The sequence below is a fragment of the Equus asinus genome, chromosome 16, assembly GCF_041296235.1.
Source record: "Equus asinus isolate D_3611 breed Donkey chromosome 16, EquAss-T2T_v2, whole genome shotgun sequence".
NCBI lineage: Eukaryota > Metazoa > Chordata > Mammalia > Perissodactyla > Equidae > Equus > Equus asinus.
The window spans coordinates 20531483-20549825 of record NC_091805.1 but is presented as its reverse complement, the minus strand read 5'-3'; the positions used below and the strand labels follow the sequence as shown (position 1 = coordinate 20549825).

At 39.4% G+C, this 18343-nt stretch overlaps 2 protein-coding genes across 29 annotated transcripts in view; one reads left to right on the top strand and one right to left on the bottom strand.

Moving 5' to 3' along the window:
• SPATA1 (spermatogenesis associated 1) overlaps positions 1 to 9354 on the bottom strand; it is a 67585-nt gene extending 58231 nt beyond the window's left edge. For 11 of the 28 annotated variants that reach the window (XR_011494829.1, XM_070486687.1, XM_070486692.1 and 8 more), the window contains exons 1-3: positions 9214 to 9353; positions 8532 to 8627; positions 7090 to 7232 (exon numbers count right to left, since the gene is read on the bottom strand). The gene's annotated coding sequence lies outside the window, so the exon portion shown is untranslated. Of the gene's footprint in view, positions 1 to 7089; positions 7233 to 7926; positions 8010 to 8461; positions 8628 to 9213 lie in introns of all 28 variants that reach the window. The other 17 variants (XM_070486700.1, XM_070486703.1, XM_070486691.1 and 14 more) reach the window with 6 other exon arrangements.
• Positions 9355 to 9486: 132 nt separating this feature from the next.
• GNG5 (G protein subunit gamma 5) lies at positions 9487 to 17820 on the top strand. Its single transcript, XM_014830044.3, has 3 exons — positions 9487 to 9619; positions 13284 to 13428; positions 17597 to 17820. Exons 1-2 carry the CDS (start codon positions 9539 to 9541, stop codon positions 13407 to 13409), a joined length of 207 nt encoding a protein of 68 aa, XP_014685530.1. The 5' UTR covers positions 9487 to 9538; the 3' UTR covers positions 13410 to 13428; positions 17597 to 17820.
• Positions 17821 to 18343: the final 523 nt, after the last annotated feature.

Sequence of the window (18343 nt, the reverse complement as noted above, 5' to 3'; positions counted from 1 at the left end):
TTAGAGGATGTCCATTGGTGGGAACATCAAGGATCCCTGAGGGCCCTTGCAGCTTAGAGGGAAGCCCTCTACCAGAGCAAAAGCTTTCATGGGGGGGTGACCTTATCAAGCCAACATATCAGGAGAGCAGACAGGGAGAGCAGAGGGAGAAATCCCTGAGAGCACACAGGAGAAAACATCCCTCCCCCCACCTGCCCAGCAATGGCTCCAGTACTTGGTATTTTGGCTGAAGGCAGAGGGCACAGAATATGTGGCTTTTGACCTCCACCCAGTGGCAATAGGTGGTAACTGCGATCAAATAACACTAGGATGCAAAAAACCAGAGTCACTCCCTTCAGCAATATCAAACATTATATTAGATCTCCAGACCAGAGAGAAAATGACACGTACCCAGAAATCAGTCCTGAAGACACAGAAGTATGTAATCTAAATGACAAATAATTCAAAATAGCTATCATCAAAAAACTCAACAAGTTCAAAGAGAATGTCGAGAAACAATTCAAGGAGTTCAGGAGCTACCTCACAAAAGAGATTGAAACTATAAAGAAGAATCAATCAGAAATATTAGAGACGAAAGACACAATGGAAGAAATAAAACAAAATATGGATTCCCTGAATGCTTGAGCAGACATCATAGAGGAGCATATCAGCATAATCAAAGATAGACATGTTGAACTGCTCCAGATAGAGGCGGAGAGAGAGAATTAAGACTAAAAATAAATGAAGAAAGTCTCCAAGAACTATCTAACTTAATTAGGAAATGCAACATAAGAATTATGGGTATTCAAGAAGGAGAAGAGAAGGAGAATGGAGCAGAAATGTTGTTCAAAGAAATAATAGCAGAGAACTTCCCAAATCTAGGGAATCAAATGGAAATCCATGTGGAAGAGGTTATCAGATCTCCTAAATATGTCAATGTAAAAAGGTCTACTGCAAGGCACACAGTAGTGAAACTGGCAAAAGTGAATGACAAAGACAGAATACTAAGGGCAACAAAGCAGAAGAAAATAACCTACAAAGGAACCCCTATCAGGCTTTCAGTGGATTTCTCTGCAAAAACCTTATAGGCTGGGAGAGATTGGAATGACATATTCAAATCTATGAAGGACAAAAACTTTCAGCCAAGAATACTCTATCCAGCAAAAATATCCTTCAGATATGATGGAGAAATAAAAACTTTCCTAGACAAACAAAAGCTGAGGGAGTTCATAGCCATGAGATCCCCTCCACAAGAAATCCTCAAGAAGGCCCTCACACCTGAAAAAAAAAAAAAGGGAGAAGGGGGTTACAAAGCACGGAGTAAGGAGATAAATACGCAGACAGAATCAGAGCAGGATAGCAAATACTCAAGTATAGCATTAAAGACAAAGAGAAGGAAAACACCAAAAACAAAGATAATCTTGTCATTTTAAACAAAAACTCATAACACAAGATGGAATAAGATGTGAGAAAAACAACTTAGGAGGGGAAGAGGAAAGGGACTGAATCAATTTAGTCTAAGGAAATAAGAGGCCATCAGAAAAGGAACTATCTTGGGGCTGGCCCTGTGGCCTAGTGGTTAAGTTAGTGTGCTCTGCTGCGGTGGCCCAGGGTTTTGCTGGTTTGGATCCTGGGCGCGGACATGGCACCCATGCCATGTTGAGGTGGCGTCCCACATGCCACAAACAGAAGGACCCACAACTAAAATATACAACTATGTGCTGGGGAGATTTGGGGAGATAAAGCAGGAAAAAAAAAAAAAAAGATTGGCAACAGTGTTAGCTCAGGTGCCAATCTTTAACAAAAAAGAAAAGGAACTATCTTACCCACGAGATTTTGAATAGAAGCACCAGAGTAACCACTAAACAAAAAAGCAGAACAGAGACACGAATAATAAATAAGCAGAACCCAAAGAAACACAACATAAAAAACTACACAACTTAACTGGTAGACCAAAATACACAGGACGAGAAACAAGGGAAATGCAGGAGAACCAGAAAACAAGTGATAAAATGACAGCATTAAGCCCTCATATAGTGATAATCATCCTAAATATAAATGGATTGAATTCTCCAATAAAAAGTCACAGAGTGGCAAGAGGTATTAAAGAATAAGACCCAACAATATGCTGCCTCCAGGAAACACAGCTCAGCTCCAATGACAACAATAGGCTCAGACTGAAGAGGTGGAAGATGATACTCCAAGCTAATGGTAAACAAAAGAAAGCAGGTCTTGCAATACTTATATCAGACAAAGTAGACATCAAGATAAGACAGGTAAAGAGAGACAAAGAGGGGCAGTATATAATGATCAAAGCGACATTCCATCAAGAAGAAATAACACTCATAAATATCTATGCACCCAACACAGGAGCACCAAAGTACATAAAGCAACTATTAACAAAGCTAAAAGAAGCTATTAGTAATAACAATAATAGATAGGGACTGCAACACTCCACTCACATCAATGGACAGATCATCCAGACAGAAAATCAACAAGGAAACAGTGGAATTAAATGAAAAGATAGATCAGTTGGACTTAATAGACATATATAGAACACTCCATCCAAAATAGCAGAATACACATTCTTCTCAAGTGCTCACAGAACATTCCCAAGGATAGATGATATGTTGGGAAACAAGGCAAGCCTCAATAAATTTAAGAAGACTGAAATAATAACAAGCATCTTTTCCGATCACAATGCTATAAAGCTAGAAATTAATTACAAGAAAAATGCTGAGAAAGGGACAAAGATGTGGAGACTAAACAACATGCTATTGAACAAACAATGGATCACTGAAGAAATTAAAAGAGAAATCAAAAAATATCTGGAGACAAATGACAATGAAAACATCCCATACCAATGCATATGGGATGCAGCAAAAGCCATATTAAGAGGGAAATTCATTGCAACCCAGGCTCACCTGAACAAACAAGAACAATCCCAAATAAGCAATCTCAAACAACACCTAATTGAATTAGAAAAAGAAGAACTAACCAAGCCCAAAGTCAGCAGAAGGAAAGAAATAATAAATATGTGAGCAGAAATAAATGCTATTGAAACAAAAAAGGCAGTAGAAAGATCAATGAAACAAAGAGCTGTTTCTTTGAGAAGATAAATAAAACTGACAAACCCCTAGCCAGACTTAAAGAAAAAAAGAGAAGAAGCTCAGATAAATAAAATTAGAAATGAAAGAGGAGAGATAACAACAGATACCACAGAAATACAACAGATTATAAGAGAATACTATGAAAAACTATATGCCAACAAAATGGACAATCTAGAGGAAATGGATAAATTCTTAGACTCTTACAACCTCCCAAAGCTGAATCAAGAAGAAATAGAGAGTCTAAATAGACCAATCACAAGTAAAGAGATTGAAACAGTAATAGAAATCATCCCAAAGAATAAAAGCCCAGGACCAGATGGCTTCCCTGGGGAATTCTACCACACATTCAGAGAAGATTTAATACCTATCCTTCTCAAGCTATTCCAAAAAATTAGGGAATATGGAACATGTCCTAACACATTCTATGAGGCCAACATCACTCTGATACCAAAGCCTGACAAGGACAACACAAAAAAGGAAAACTACATGCCAATATCACTGATGAAAATAGATGCAAAAATCCTAAACTAAATATCGGCAACCCAAATACAGCAACACATCAAAAAGATCATACATCATGATCAAGTGGGATATATACCAGGGACACAGGGATGGTTCAACATCCTCAAATCAATCAATGTGATACACTACATTAACAAAATGAGGAATAAAAACCACCTGATCATCTCAATAGATGCAGAGAAAGCATTTGACAAGATCCAACAGCCATTTATGATAAAAACTCTTAACAAAATGGGGATAGAAGGAAAGTACCTCAACATAATAAAGTCCATATATGACAAACCCCCAGCAACCATCATACTCAATGGGCAAAAACTGAATGCCATCCCTCTGAGAACAGAAACACAACAAGGATGCTCACTATCACCACTCTTACTCAACATACTACTAGAGGTGTTGGTCAGAGCAATTAGGCAAGAGAAAGCAATAAAAGGAATCCAAATAGGGAGTGAAGAAGCGAAACTGTTTGCAGATGACATGATCTTACATATAGAAAATCTTAAAGAATCCATCGGAAAACTATTGGAAATAATTAATAACTACAGTAAAGTTGGGGGGTACAAAATTAACTTACAAAAATCAGTTGCACTTCTGTACTCTAATAAAGAACTTACAGAAAGAGAACTGAAGAATATAATTCCATTTACAATCACAACAAAGAAAAATAAAGTACCTAGGAATAAATTTAACTAAGGAGGTAAAGGACTTATACAATGAAAACTATAAGACATTACTGAAAGAAATAGATGATGACATAAAGAGATGGAAAGAGATTACAGGCACATGGATTGGAAGAATAAACATAGTTAAAATGTCCATACTACCCAAAGCAATCTACAGATTCAATGCAATCCCAATCAGAATCCCAATGACATTCTTCAAGGAAACAGAACAAAGAATCCTAAAATTCATATATGGCAACCAAAGACCCCGAATTGCTAAACCAATACTGAGAAAAGAGAACAAACCTGAAGGCCTCACAATCCCTGACTTCAAAATGTACTACAAAGCCATAGTGATCAAAACAGCATGGTACTGGTACAAAAACAGGCACACAGATTAATGGAACAGAACTGAAAGCCCAGAAATAAAACCACACATCTATGGACAGTCCATCTTCGATAACGGTGCCAGGAACATACAATGGAGAAAAGACAGCCTCTTCAATAAACAGTGTTGGGAAAACTTGACAGCCACATACAAAAGAATGAAAGTAGACCATTATCTCACACCATACACAAAAATAAACTCAAAATGGATCAAAGACTTGAAGATAAGTCCTGAAACTATAAAACTCCTGGAAGATAAGATAGGTAGTATACACTTTGACATCAAACTTAAAAGGATCTTTTCGAATACCATGTCTTTTCAGATAAGAGAAACAAAAGGAAAAATAAACAAGTGGGAATTCAGACTAAAGAGTTTCTGCAAGGCAAAAGAAACTAGGATCAAAACAAAAAGACAACCCAGCAATTGGGAGAAAATATTTGTAAATCATATATCCGATAAGGGGTTAATCTCCATAATATATAAGGAACTCACACAACTGAACAAGAACAAAATAAACAGCCTGATTAAAGAATGGGCAGAGGATGTGAACATTTTTCCAAAGAAGATATACAGATGGCCAATAAACACATGAAAAGATGTTCAACATCACTAATCATCAGGGAAAAGCAAATCAAAACTACACTAAGATACCACCTTATGCCTGTCAAAATGGCTATAATCACTAAGACTGAAAATAACATGTTGGAGAGGGAGTGGAGAAAGGGAACCCTCATACACTGCTGGTACGAATGCAAATTGGTGCATCCATTATGGAAAACAGTATGCAGATTCCTCAGAAAACTAAAAATAGAACTACCATATGACCCAGCTATCCCACTACTGGGTATCTGCCCAAACAACTTGAAATCAACAAGCCAAAGTAACATATGCACCCCTATGTTCACCGCAGCACTATTCACAATAGCCAAGACATGGAAGCAATCCAAGCACCCATCAACTGATGATTGGATAAAGAAGATGTGGTATATATATACAACGAACACTACTTAGCCATAAAAAAATACAAAATCATCCCATTTGCAACAACCTGGATGGACCTGGAGGGACTTATGCTGAGCAAAATCAGCCAGACTGAGAAAGACAAACACTAGCTGACTTCACTCACATGGGGAATACAAACAAACACATGAACATAGAAGACAGTTAACTGGTTACCAGGGGATGGGGGGTGGGAGTGGGCACAGGGGGTGAAGGGGAGCACTTAAGTGATGACAGACAAGAAATAATGTACAACTGAAATTTCACAATGATGTAAACTATTATGAATGCAAAAATAATAAAAAAATGAAAAAAAAAAAAGAAGACTGATAGCTCCATAGCCAAAGATAAAGTGACTATATAGTTCTAATCTAATCTCTCATCTACAGTATTTTTGCTTTACAACCCCCTTTCCAGGAATGGAAAATTGGCTTTATCTTGCACACTTAAATCCCATCAGCTAGTATTGGCTGCATAAAAATGGATACTGAAAAGGTTCCCAAGGCCACATCTGGCCTCAGTAGCAGAGTCCAAAAATGGGTTATCATAGTCAACTATGGGTTTGGGGGGAGTAACTGTAAGCAGATATACCATCTATCTGCCATGTCTGGTCTACTGTCTATTTTAAAGACAATTAGCTATCATGCTTTCTCCGTTCTTTTCCAAAATGATTTTCGAGTCAGTAGCACAGCTGAAAATCAACCTTAAGAATTTCTAATACTGTTTAGTGACTAGAAATAAGGACTCCGGTAATTTTTATTTCCTGCCTCACTTGATAATAGAGCATACAAAGAGATGCTCTGTGGACTTAAGAAAATCCCTAGGATTTTCAAGTTTGGAAACCTGAAATGAGGCATGTTTAAACATATCAATATAGTAGAATCTCACACAAAGTAATTAAATGGATTGGGAAGCAGAAAAGCAGGTTTCTAATCCTTTATAACCTCTAAGGCTATTCAGCCACTCTATGCCTCTGTTTCTTACTCTGTAAAGTAAGTGGCTTGGATTCTTTAAGGTCTTTTGCAGCTGTAAAATTCTTTGCTTACTTGGTTGCTTGAGGAAAGAAAAGGTGATAGAGAAACTTTTATGCTGGAAAAATAAATCATTATATAGTAAACCTCATGCCAGATGATGAGAGTACTTGACATAATTCCTGATTCTTAAATCACCAAGGCATGAATTGAAATGAAGAGTAATACAATAGGTAATGGAAAAAATGTAAACTTTAAAATTAAAGTGTAGTTAATGATATCTCCATACCCTCATAGATGTTGAATTAAAAATATAATAAAGTTTTATGACTTTTACTGCATACTTTAATTCTTTTTGTGGCTTCTTATAACCAAGTCACCTTATAGTTCCATACCCAATTTTGAAAACTAATTATTACTCCAATATATGACCAGCTTCATGGAAAGAAATACATTACCTACACATGATGAGATAAAAAGCAGGAGATCTCAGTTCCAGTCTTGTCTCTACCACAAACTAGCTGTATAACTGGGCAAGTCACCCATCCTCTCCAACCTCAATTTGCTTAGCCACTATAAAAAGACTCGAATAAACTCACTCCTGGAGAAAGAGGTTAGAATTAATTGTGAGTCTCCCTTTAAAAAGAGAGTCAGTTTTAGTTAACCTACAAAGAAAGGCACTCGAAACTTAAAGTATTTTATTTATCCAACTACTGAGTTTAGACCTAGTGAACTAAAGAATTAAGAGTATTTATTGAAGAAGGTGAAGATTTAAGTTGACTACGCTCTGCTGACAAAACAGAAAATGACAGATTTCCAGGTTTTCTTGCTATTGATGGTTTTAAGGATGTTCTTGGTGTCAAAATTGTTTTTACAAACAGGCCTGTCTTTAACCGTCTGATATGTGAACTATGTAAGGTTGGTAAGGTCTTTGAAATGTTTTAAATCATCATGGAAGGTCAAAGAACATGGTTTAAGAGATACTGACAGTTCATAAACTGTATTTATTGCTAATCACTACAGATGCAACTGAACTTAAAATGTTCTTTTATTCTTTCCTATCCCAAATTGAATCCTTTTTTAGATAGACACTTAAAAACTAAGATGATATCTGAGACAGCAATCCAAACTCTGTGGTCTCTCTCTGCAGTAATTTAACAAAAACACTTTTTCTGAGAACTTGTAAGCTTAAAACAATGCTGGCTTTACTTATTCAACACTCTTCCTCACAGAAGAGGGAGTTGGGCTACAGATTCCCGGAAATCCCTTCTAGCACTACATTTGACCATTCTTACCTTAGAGTTTAGAGGCATATTCTACAACTACTGTGAAATGGAACATTCTTTGAGGAAAGATATTTCTGTTTAATTTTATAAATCTGTAAAGTTGAATGAGATTAGTTAACAAGGCACCAAAAGCAAAATAATTTAAAATACTTCTGAGGAAGAGGGAGAAGCAACATTTATTGAGATATCTGTCATATTCTTTACATATACAATTTCATTTCAGTGTCAAAAACAACTCTGGCAATCTTCATCATTTCACCTTGAAATGAAGAAACAGAGGTGCGGTGAAGTTAATTGGCTTGCCCAGGGTCACGAAATGATAGAGCCAGAATTCAAACCCCGGCTTATAACCCTAGACATTACATCCACTGGATGAATTAAGTAAAATACTAAAGTACCCTGTACATTTTTGTGAAATGATTTAAACTATTTGGCAAATAATTTAGACTTTGTTGTCACAGAGCAAATTATACATAGATTTTCTCACTATGAAAAAAATTTGAAATGTATTAACAAAATTATTCATGTTTTTAGAAAACATCACCGTATTCGTTGATGGACGACACCAACAGAACAGGAAACATTCGTCCTAAGTGCTATGACATAACACATACGTTTCCATGGGCGAATCATGCACTGGCTGAACCAATTTTGGTTAGATCCTGCTCTCTCTCCAGGAAACTCCTTCGAGGATCAATTTCAAGCAGCAGCTAATAAATTACAAATGAATTACAAAAGAACAAACTTTCCCGAAACATGAAAAGTTTTATTTTTTAAAGTACAATAAGCGTGAATCCCCCAAATGAAATGGATAACAAGAGGAGACAGGTGTCATCCTCAGCCCGCACCATGGCTTCTTCACAACCACTTCCAGAAAACCACGAGGTGGGAGGAGACAGAGGAAACCTTGAGAAGCTCCTCTTTTGCCCGCTTCCCGCCGCCCGCCCCCCTCGGTCGGTTAGCCACCTCCGCGCCCTCTTGAGGCCTCGGGGGCCCGACGGTGGGGAAGCGGGCTGCGGATGGCCGCCGGCCGGACAAACTCGGGTCCTGAGAGACACGTCTCTAGGGGCCAGGGTGCCAGTGACCCGCGCCGGACCCTTCTCGCTCCTACGCCCCGGCTGGGCGCTCTCCTTCCCTTCCCCTCAACCTCCGCCTCCAACTCCGTCGGGAGGAATGGCACCTCCTCGTCACCCTGCCACCAGGCCTTTTACAAATGCCCTCAAGCACCTGACTGCCCTCACCAGCCCTCCTCAGAGTCGCTCGCGAGTCTGGGAGGCCGCCATGCTCTTTCCTTACCTCTCCCAAGCGGGCCTCCCGGAGAGGGAGGGAGGGAGGGAGGCTGGGCGTCCGGCCGCGCTCGAGTCCCGCCGCTGCCGCGCCCACCGTCGGCTCCGCCCCTTCTCGCTCCCTGCTCTCTCTCCTCTGCCAGAGGCTGGCACCGCGGGCCGAGGAGGACGCGCATGCGCGCCGAGGGTGGAGCCGCTGGGCGAAGAACCGGAAACTTAGAGACAAAGTTCCGAGCCCCGCCCCCTGCCGCGCTGCCCTGCCGTCTGGCCCCGCGGACCCGCGCCCGCCCGCCCGCCCCACAGAGCGACGAGTCGGCCCGGCTCTCGTGTGCGCCATGTCTGGTTCCTCCAGCGTCGCCGCTATGAAGAAAGTGGTTCAGCAGCTCCGGCTGGAGGCCGGGCTCAACCGCGTGAAGGTGGGCGTGGGCAGGCGGCCGAGGGGGAGGAGAGGGCGGTGGCGGCAGCGGGTGGGACCTCGAGGCCGAGCTGGCCGGGGCGGGCGGGACCCGCGTCCGGCTCTCGCTTCCCCGGGTTTGGACGCGCGCTCGGCGTTGTCGGTCGGCGAGCAGCTCGCCTGAGAGAAGTAGCGGCTCGCCGGCGCTGGGGTTTGGGGGGCCGGCTGGAGCGCCCTTCCGCCTCAGGACTTTCCAAGGCGGGCTGGCCCTGGGCTGAGCGGCGGCTTTCCGCATTCCGGTCCTCCTCCCTCTCTGCCTCCCGCCCTCTCGCCGCAGAGGCTCCGCGGCTCCCCTCGCAACAGCTGCTGCCCCGCGCCGTCCGCGCCCTGCCCGACCCTCTGCCAGCCTCCGCCTCTCGCCGCCGGACGGGGTGTCATCCAACTTTTGTTTCAGAACAGTATTTTTCTTTTGTTCAGAACTTTCCCAAACCCAGTCCCTTTATAGTAGATTGTTACCTCGGGCTCCTCTCATCCGCCGAAAACAGACTTGAAAACGAATTCTTGGGCATAACTTAAGCTATAGGTTAAAGAAGCGTGTTTTCGAAGCGTTCCCGAGTCTCACGTTACCGCAGATGCCCTGCACAGCCTCGTCCAAAGCGTGCATTTCATAGCTCTTTGGCACAGTTTGCTGTGATCTGACCTTGGGGATATCACTGGTCCGCATACCCGAGGACGCGGTTAGGGTGGACCAGTCCTATGTACTTTGGCGTCTAGTTAGCATTGACCTTGTCTTGGGTATTTACTTTGGGGGAAAGCCGTCTGTGTGTGTTGGTATGATAACCTGACCTTCAAGTGCTGTTCCAAGTTTCTCTTGATTTTTTAAATCCTCAGTGGATTGGCTTTTTTTGTGGTGCAAGTCACCTTACATGTGAAACACTTACTGTAATTAAAAAAAGAAACAGAAGAATATATAAATCATGCGCTCTGTTGAAAGCAGCAGCCAATTTCCAAAATGCTTTGATTCTGTACTCATCAGGCTAGTCTTTACTTCTCCCTCAAATGTTTTGTGGGGTAAAATGGTCTCCCATTTACCTACTTCCTTAAGTAGAAATGTCAGGGACCTAGCTTACTCAGTTGTGGTCACCTCAGGAGGGAAAGTTAGTTCCCATTAGTCTTGGTGTGGATTCCCCTCCCTTCCTGTCCTTTTAGTGCTGTAGACTCCGTTGCTGTTTGCAATCCTTTTCTCTAATCTCCAGATTCTTACCTCATCCCAGTAGTTTATGGTTATCTTGGCTGGATTTAACACTGAAATTCGAAATCATATATTTCTTAACTAATCATTACAGTATCATTCAGTTGTGCCTTTATGGTACATTGGAATGGCCCAGGAAAGAAAAAAATAAGGGGAAGGGGCAAAAAAAAAAAAAAAAAAAAGGCTGTTTGAAAGCAGTACCTATAAATAGGGTGCTTAGTCCTAGTCTCTAAAGAAAATGAGATGAAGCCCTCAGACTAAAGTACTCCTCCCATGGCTTTACCATGAAAATACTAGTCCCCCATGAAAGCTCTGCAGAGAGATGCCTGCCTCATATACCTAATTCATTAGGAGGCTTCGGATTGGGATCATTAATGCCACCACCAGTGCTTTGGTTTTAGAGTTCTTGGTTTGTCTCACACTAGGGCTGTAGCAAGGAGGGGAGGGCATCCTACCTTGGAACTTTAAATGAGCTTTTCTTTAGACCCATTGCAAAACGTGGTTGGTTTGATTTCATTTTGTGAATCTATTTTATCTATGAGTCTGTGCTAGGTGCTTTTTTGTGATATTTTATTTGTAAACTAGCACAAGTTTACTGTTTAAATCTTTGTTTGAGTACAGCTGATAGAAATTATCACAAATGCTTGACAACTCTCCCATATGTAGGGTGACCATACACTTTATTGCCAACCCAGGACACTAATAATTGTCAGGATTATAGAGTTTCAACCTCCTGGATGGTGATGATTACAGTGCTTTGGCTCACAGCTTGTTCCAGTTTTAGAGCCTTTGTCTCGGTTCTCCCCACTGCTTGGAATTAGTTTCTCGATGATGGTTTTACTTGGCTGGATCTCTTGTCGGCGATCTCAGTTTAAATGTCACCTCCTCGGAGACACTGCCCCTCAGGTTACAATCTAACAAACCACTCTTTTTTTCTGCAGAGCTCCTGCCTTTTCCCTTGAACTGTCAGCTCTGTAACAGCAGGGACCTGGCTCTTGCATATTCTGTGTCTAGAAGTATATTTGGCACATAGTGGTGCTTGAGATGTTTGTGAAAGGGAGTTAACTTGGAGCCTTCCTACACTTTAGGCAGAAAATTAACGGAAACTTTACTGTATCCTCGCTGGTTAAAGTAAATGAAACCAAGTTATAACGTTGTGAAAAATGATACACCCATTCCTCCCCCCCTTTAGCTACACATTCTTTTGAGGGGAGCAGGATGGCCATTTGTCATAATACTTGTTACCAGGTATTTAAAAACTACTTCTTTACATAGTTGCTAAGTAGACCTATGGAACACATTACCGTGGGCTGTTGTATAAGCCAAAGAGACAAACAGATTCCACGAAGTTTGGATTCTTCTCAGGATGATGGATCCCTTTATCAGGTTAACGTCTGGGTACGACTGTAATCTGCAGGATTTCTTGGTATAGGGAGCACTTGTGACACTCTTACCTCCATTTCAAATGCTGAATACCCAGGCAAACTGGACACCTGCTCTCACTGTCCTTGAGGAGAGTTAAAACTGAGAATAAAGTAAATGGTTTTCCCATCTTCCTAAAACTCAGTTCAAGACTTAGGATATTGTTTTCATTTGGGTCATCTTTTAGTCATTCATGTTCTACATCTGAACCATTCAGTTCATTGTTTTGCTATCTTGCATTACCTTAACCAGAATATATACAAATAGTAGATGTTTAAGTGATACAGGATATAAACAAAATAACTATAAAGCCATAAAAGTCCCTTAAGTTCTGTTTGAGTGGCATTGCATACATATATGAAAATTATTAAATCACATTTAAGACAAATATAGTTTCTTAAAGGAATGCTGCTCAGTGAAGTTAAACCAAGGTTTGCTATCAGTCTTTCAGTCACATGACACTGAGCAGAAAGCTGTCACTGTCCAGTTTGGTAACATTAAACAACTGATGGTACATAATACCAAAACAATGAACTGAATGGTTCAGATTTAGAACATGATGTTCATCCACAGTAGCACTTTTCCAGTAATACTGCTTTCAAGACAAAGTAATCGTTTTCTAGAACTAGAATTTTAACGCTTTTTGTTTAACCTCTAATATTGTGTACTGCTTTTAATAAAAAACAAGATGCTGCATACCCTCAAGGTTGTACTTGCACAGCCTATTTAGTAATAAACGAGCAAGATGTGCTATGCTTTGCAGATAAATGGAATCGTACTGTTTATATATACTGAATCATTTGATGTTTCTAATAAGCAAAAGAAAACATACTATAAACTAGAATTATTTACATGCAGTGTTGTAAGCATAAGAGCCTGGTATGGCTGTTGACCTTCAGTTAGTATCTCATCTTCTTTTGAGTTAAGAAAAGTGTGTACTGGGGGTATTTTGAAAGATTTGAGAAGACCTTCATCAAAACATTCTCACTCACTCCTCCCTTGTTTTGTACAGGTTTCCCAGGCCGCTGCAGATTTGAAACAGTTCTGTCTGCAGAACGCTCAACATGACCCCCTGCTGACTGGAGTGTCTTCAAGTACGAATCCCTTCAGACCCCAGAAAGTCTGTTCCTTTTTGTAGTAAAACCAATCTTTGGAAGGTAAGTTTCCTTACGTTAAAACAACAGAACCCCACGTAGTAGGAATAACTTGTCAAGTCTGTCTCTGTAGCACTTACAGGTGACCAAGATCATCCCATGCGCTTTTGTTTAGCACTTCAAGTTTCCAGTCTTTTTGTGAGGAAAGTGAGGATTGATGAAACATGCTGATTTAGTAGTCTTGAAGACAAATTGTTTCTGTTTTATCATAAAAAGAGGATTTAATAACCATAAAGAGGGTATGGGAGAGTCAGTAGAAAATGTCACTGCTGTGACAAGATGTTACCTTTTATAGCATTGACCTAATGCTATATTTGGGGTCCCTGAATACTGGTTTAATTTTTGTGTATGTAGCAGATATTTAGCCAGTTAAAAAAATCTGCAGTGTTTATGGGGATGACTTTTAAAGTACTTCCAATTAATTTGGATTAATTCTGATGTTATTGCTCTAATAGAACCCAGCTATAATAGGGCAGCATAGCAAAGAATTTGGATTTGTGAACACAAGAGAAAATCAGGAGATAGTTCAATAAGCTGACATGGTGTCAGCATTTGGAGTTGGGAATAACAGGTTTTACTTTTTATTCCTTTTTTTTTTTTTTTTGAGGTAGATTAGCCCTGAGCTAACATCTGCTGCCAATCCTCCTCTTTTCGCTGAGGAAGACTGGCCCTGAGCTAATATCCATGCCCATCTTCCTCTACTTTATATGTGGGACGCCTACCACAGCATGGCTTGTCAAGCAGTGCCATGTCCACACCTGGGATCCGAACCAGCGAACCCCTGGGCTGCTGAAGCAGAATGTGCGCACTTAACCGCTGCACCACCGGGCTGGCCCCATATTCCTATTTGTTAAGTAAAGATAAAACGAGGGAAATGAAGCATGTGAGTTCATGTTGATAGGCAGTGGATTGGATTTCAGAGGATTAAGAAACTAAAGGATGGGCTGGTTTAAAGCATGCTTATATGTTAATCTGTACTTTCCAATTCAAATGCCAGCGTGTGTAAAAACATAATGTTCAAAAGAGGTATGACCCACAACACGCTGCAGATAATTCAAAATGTAATCCAAGGGCACTACCTTTTATAAATTCAGAGTACTTTAGTCAGGGTGTGGACTCACCAGTATTGACCTATGAGAAGCAACCTTAAAATAGTCATGCGCCACATAACGAGGGTTTGGTCAACAGAGGACCATATATATGACAGTGGTCCCATAAGATTAGTACCATACAGCCTAGGTATGTAATAGGCTATACCATTTAGGTTTTCATAAGTATACTCTGATGTTTGCACAAAGATGAAATCCCCTAAGGACACATCTCTCACACCATATCCCCGTCGTTACAGGAAGCATGACTGTAGTGCTTAAAACAAAAAAAAAGAAGACTGTGTGGCACACGCCCTTTACAAACATTCTAACTCCTCAAAGTCCAGGAAGCTGCTTCCTAAAATACCATGTTACATAGTTGTGCCCTCCCTAATTAAGCTTTGTAGACTTGAGAGAGTCCAGGAAGCATGTATAAGTACAACATGTTGCCAGTAAGTACAATGATTGGTTAAGTTGGTTAAGATTTTTGAAACACCAGGAAAAAAAACCCTTTGAGTAACAGGTTTTCTGTGAGGAAGTAATTCTTTTTAATAGTCTAGCAACTTCATATTTAACAGTTTAATAGTTCCCTGCTTCTGGCAACATTAATTCTTCATGGCAGTTTTTGGAAATTTATTTTTATGGCTTATTAAAGATTCTTTTTAAACCTCTATTTGTGTTGTATTCACTTTCCAAAGTGGTTTTTTTCCTCCTTCTTCTCCCCAAAGCACCCCAGTATATAGTTGTATATTTAGTTGTAGATTCTTCTAGTTGAGCTGTGTGGGATGCCACCTCAGCATGGCCTGACAAGCAGTGCTAGGTCTGTGCCCAAGATCTGAACCGGTGAAACCCTGGACCACCAAAGCAGAGCGTGCAAACCTAACCACTTGGCCACAGGGCCGGCCCCTAAAGTGGTTTATTTTCGTTTGATATAAAATACTATTAAGACATCTGGCTTCTTAACTGGCTGTTAATAGTTTCATTTCACAGGAGTCTATGACTTGTTTAAGGTTACAGATATGGTGGGGATAAGAACCCAGATGTCAAAGTAAAATAATGGCTATTAATCCTGGCAGTATAATAAAACACCTTTGTGGATATGATTTGAAACACTTTGGGCTAGGAAAAGAATATTTGGATGTAAAAGCATTTTTTCTCAAACTTGAATGTATCTACAGTTCACCTTGTTAAAATGCGAATTCTAATTCAGTAGGTCTGGGGTGAGGCCCTAGAATCTGCATTTCTTACAAGCTCCCAGGTTACACTGATGCTGGTGGTCCTAGGCCCATACCAAGTGGCATAGATGTGAAGAATCTATATTTGAGTGTTTATACTCATAGCTTTTATAATTAAAAAAATAGGTAATTTTGCAACAGCTAGTACAAGGAAAATAGAAATTACCATGATTTGCATGCCTAGAAATAACTCTTGTTAACAGATTATATATATAATTATTTTTGGTGAGGAAGATTCATCCTGAGCTAACATCCATTGCCAGTCTTCCTCCTTTTTTTTCTTGAGGAAGATTAGCCCTGAGCTAACATCTGTGCCAGTCTTCCTCTATTTTGTATGTGGGATACCTCCACAGCGTGGCTGATAGGTAAAGTAGGTCCACCCCTGGGATCCGAACCTGCGAACCCAGAGCTGCCGAAGCAGAACCTGTGGAACTCTTAACTACTTGGCCATGGGGCTGGCCCCTATATTTTTTTTTCTTTCAAAAGAAAAAGATTTATGTATTTTTAAAAATAGTGAGGATCATAGTATGTACAGTTTTTTGTTCTGCTTTTAAAAAAACATGAATTATTTCATTAAATATTCTTTGTAAATGAGATGTTGAGTGGAGGTTCTATAACTTATGTAACTTAATTATACTACATTGAATATTGAAGTTTGCAAATTTGAGGCTTCACTGAGGCCAGTATCTTGGTACCTGTATGTATACTTTACCTAATTACTTCTTTAAGATAAATTTCTAGAAGTAAAATTATTTAATAAGGGATGACATTTAAAATGTAATGACACTAGTCTTATATTAAACTTTTATATTATTCCATCTGGAGCTTGAGAATGTTTTTGCTGGGCCCTTGCCAAACAGATCTGAGCCTATTTGCTGCTATTTTCTGCCTATCTTGTTTTTGTAATTTGCACTGATTATTGTACATGTTAAGTGAAGTTAAACATGTTTTTTCACCAGCCTCTTGAACATTTTTGTGCTGGAATATCTAAAATTTTCAGATAACTATAAAGATGAACCATGTATCTACCATCCTGAATTAAATGGTTTACCTTATTTTTAAAAATGAAAGATACACTTTTTCTACCTTTCCATAGAGATAACTTATCCTGAAGTTGGTATGCCCACGTTTTTACTTTTTACTACATATATTTATTGTGTTTTATAGTTTTTAAACATAGCTATTGTTTCTTTAAGGCATAACTATTGCATTACTTTTGAGGTCTGTGTTGATCCATGTTAATTGCCATCATTTTAATGGCTGTATGGTATTCCACCATGCGTAAAACCTAAGCTTATTTATCCATACCCATGTTGAGTTGCATTTAGGCTATTTCCAGTTCTTTACTAATGAAACACTGCTGTAGTTAATGTCCACGTACATATTTCTCTTTGTGTGTAGGTTTATCTAGGTAAATAGAGTGTGATTGCATCTTCTACCTAGTAGATATTGCCAAACTGCTCTCCTCACTACTATTGCTCATTTCCTAGGGATGTTCAGATTTTTCTCAACTTTGAGACTTTTATATCAACCTTTTTTATTGGGATACAGAGTATATTTTGGAAATGATCTTGGCAAGTTACTCTTTAAATCTTTTTATTTATGAACCATAAATGATACATAGTTCCGTGTGGTTGTGAAAATTAAATTACATTTTACACTATAGGCATTCTCATTTCTTCCTACAAACTCTATGTCTCTTTTTAAAAGACTTAGTTTAACTGAAAGCACTTGTATAAACTGACATTAATATGAATGCCCTAAAAGTAATACAAGATGTACTGCTATTCAGAAAAGACTATTGTTCTTTGAGACTTTTGCCCTAATTCACTTTTTTTTCCATTTCAGGTTTTGTAAACCACTGTTCATGAACCAGTGAATTCAAAGGAGAGCTGAATTTGAAGCCTGTATAAAAGCTTATCCCTGTAACACGTGCCATACTATACAAACTTCTGCTTTTGTCAGTCCTTAACATCTACCTCTCTGAATTTTCATGAATTTCTGTTTCACAAGGGTAATTATTTTATATACACTGGCAGCAGCATACAATAAAATACTTAGTATAAAAAGTTTTTTTTGCTTAATTATTGGTATTAAGTACACTATGTATTTATTTGTTTTGAATACCTAAGATAAATGGCAATTTTCCATTGTCCTTAAGAAGGGGTTAAGTTTTTAGTGTTTGTTCCACCAAATCTTCTCACATAACTTTATGTCTTATATATGCAAGATTGCTAGGGAATTAAAGGTAAATGGCAAACTTTTATTCTTTGAAGGGTCAGGAAGAGGCTGATAATAATACTACAGTTTCTATCCATGAGTTATTTACAGGGTTTTGTTTTAATAACAAATATTTTTAATAAACTCCTTTGTAGGGATATTACCATTAGACCTAAAAGTTAGTTACTTCAGAACAGACGGCTCTCCTAATAAGAATAGTAGAGCAAACACTGGACCTAAGAATTCCATTAAAGATGTAAGAAAAACTAGAGCTTGAGACAATTCCTGATTGGAGTATTAAACTACAATGTAATGAGGTACAAAGTGGAAAGAAGAAAGGAACCAAAGATTAGCTTTAATAATTTGCAGCTTAGC

Bases quoted from the DNA above. Each gene is read 5' to 3' on its own strand.
- GNG5 (XM_014830044.3), top strand. From the start codon at position 9,539: ATGTCTGGTTCCTCCAGCGTCGCCGCTATGAAGAAAGTGGTTCAGCAG. The intron at 9,620-13,283 runs GTGGGCGTGGGC...TGTTTTGTACAG, and splicing joins CCGGGCTCAACCGCGTGAAG to GTTTCCCAGGCCGCTGCAGA.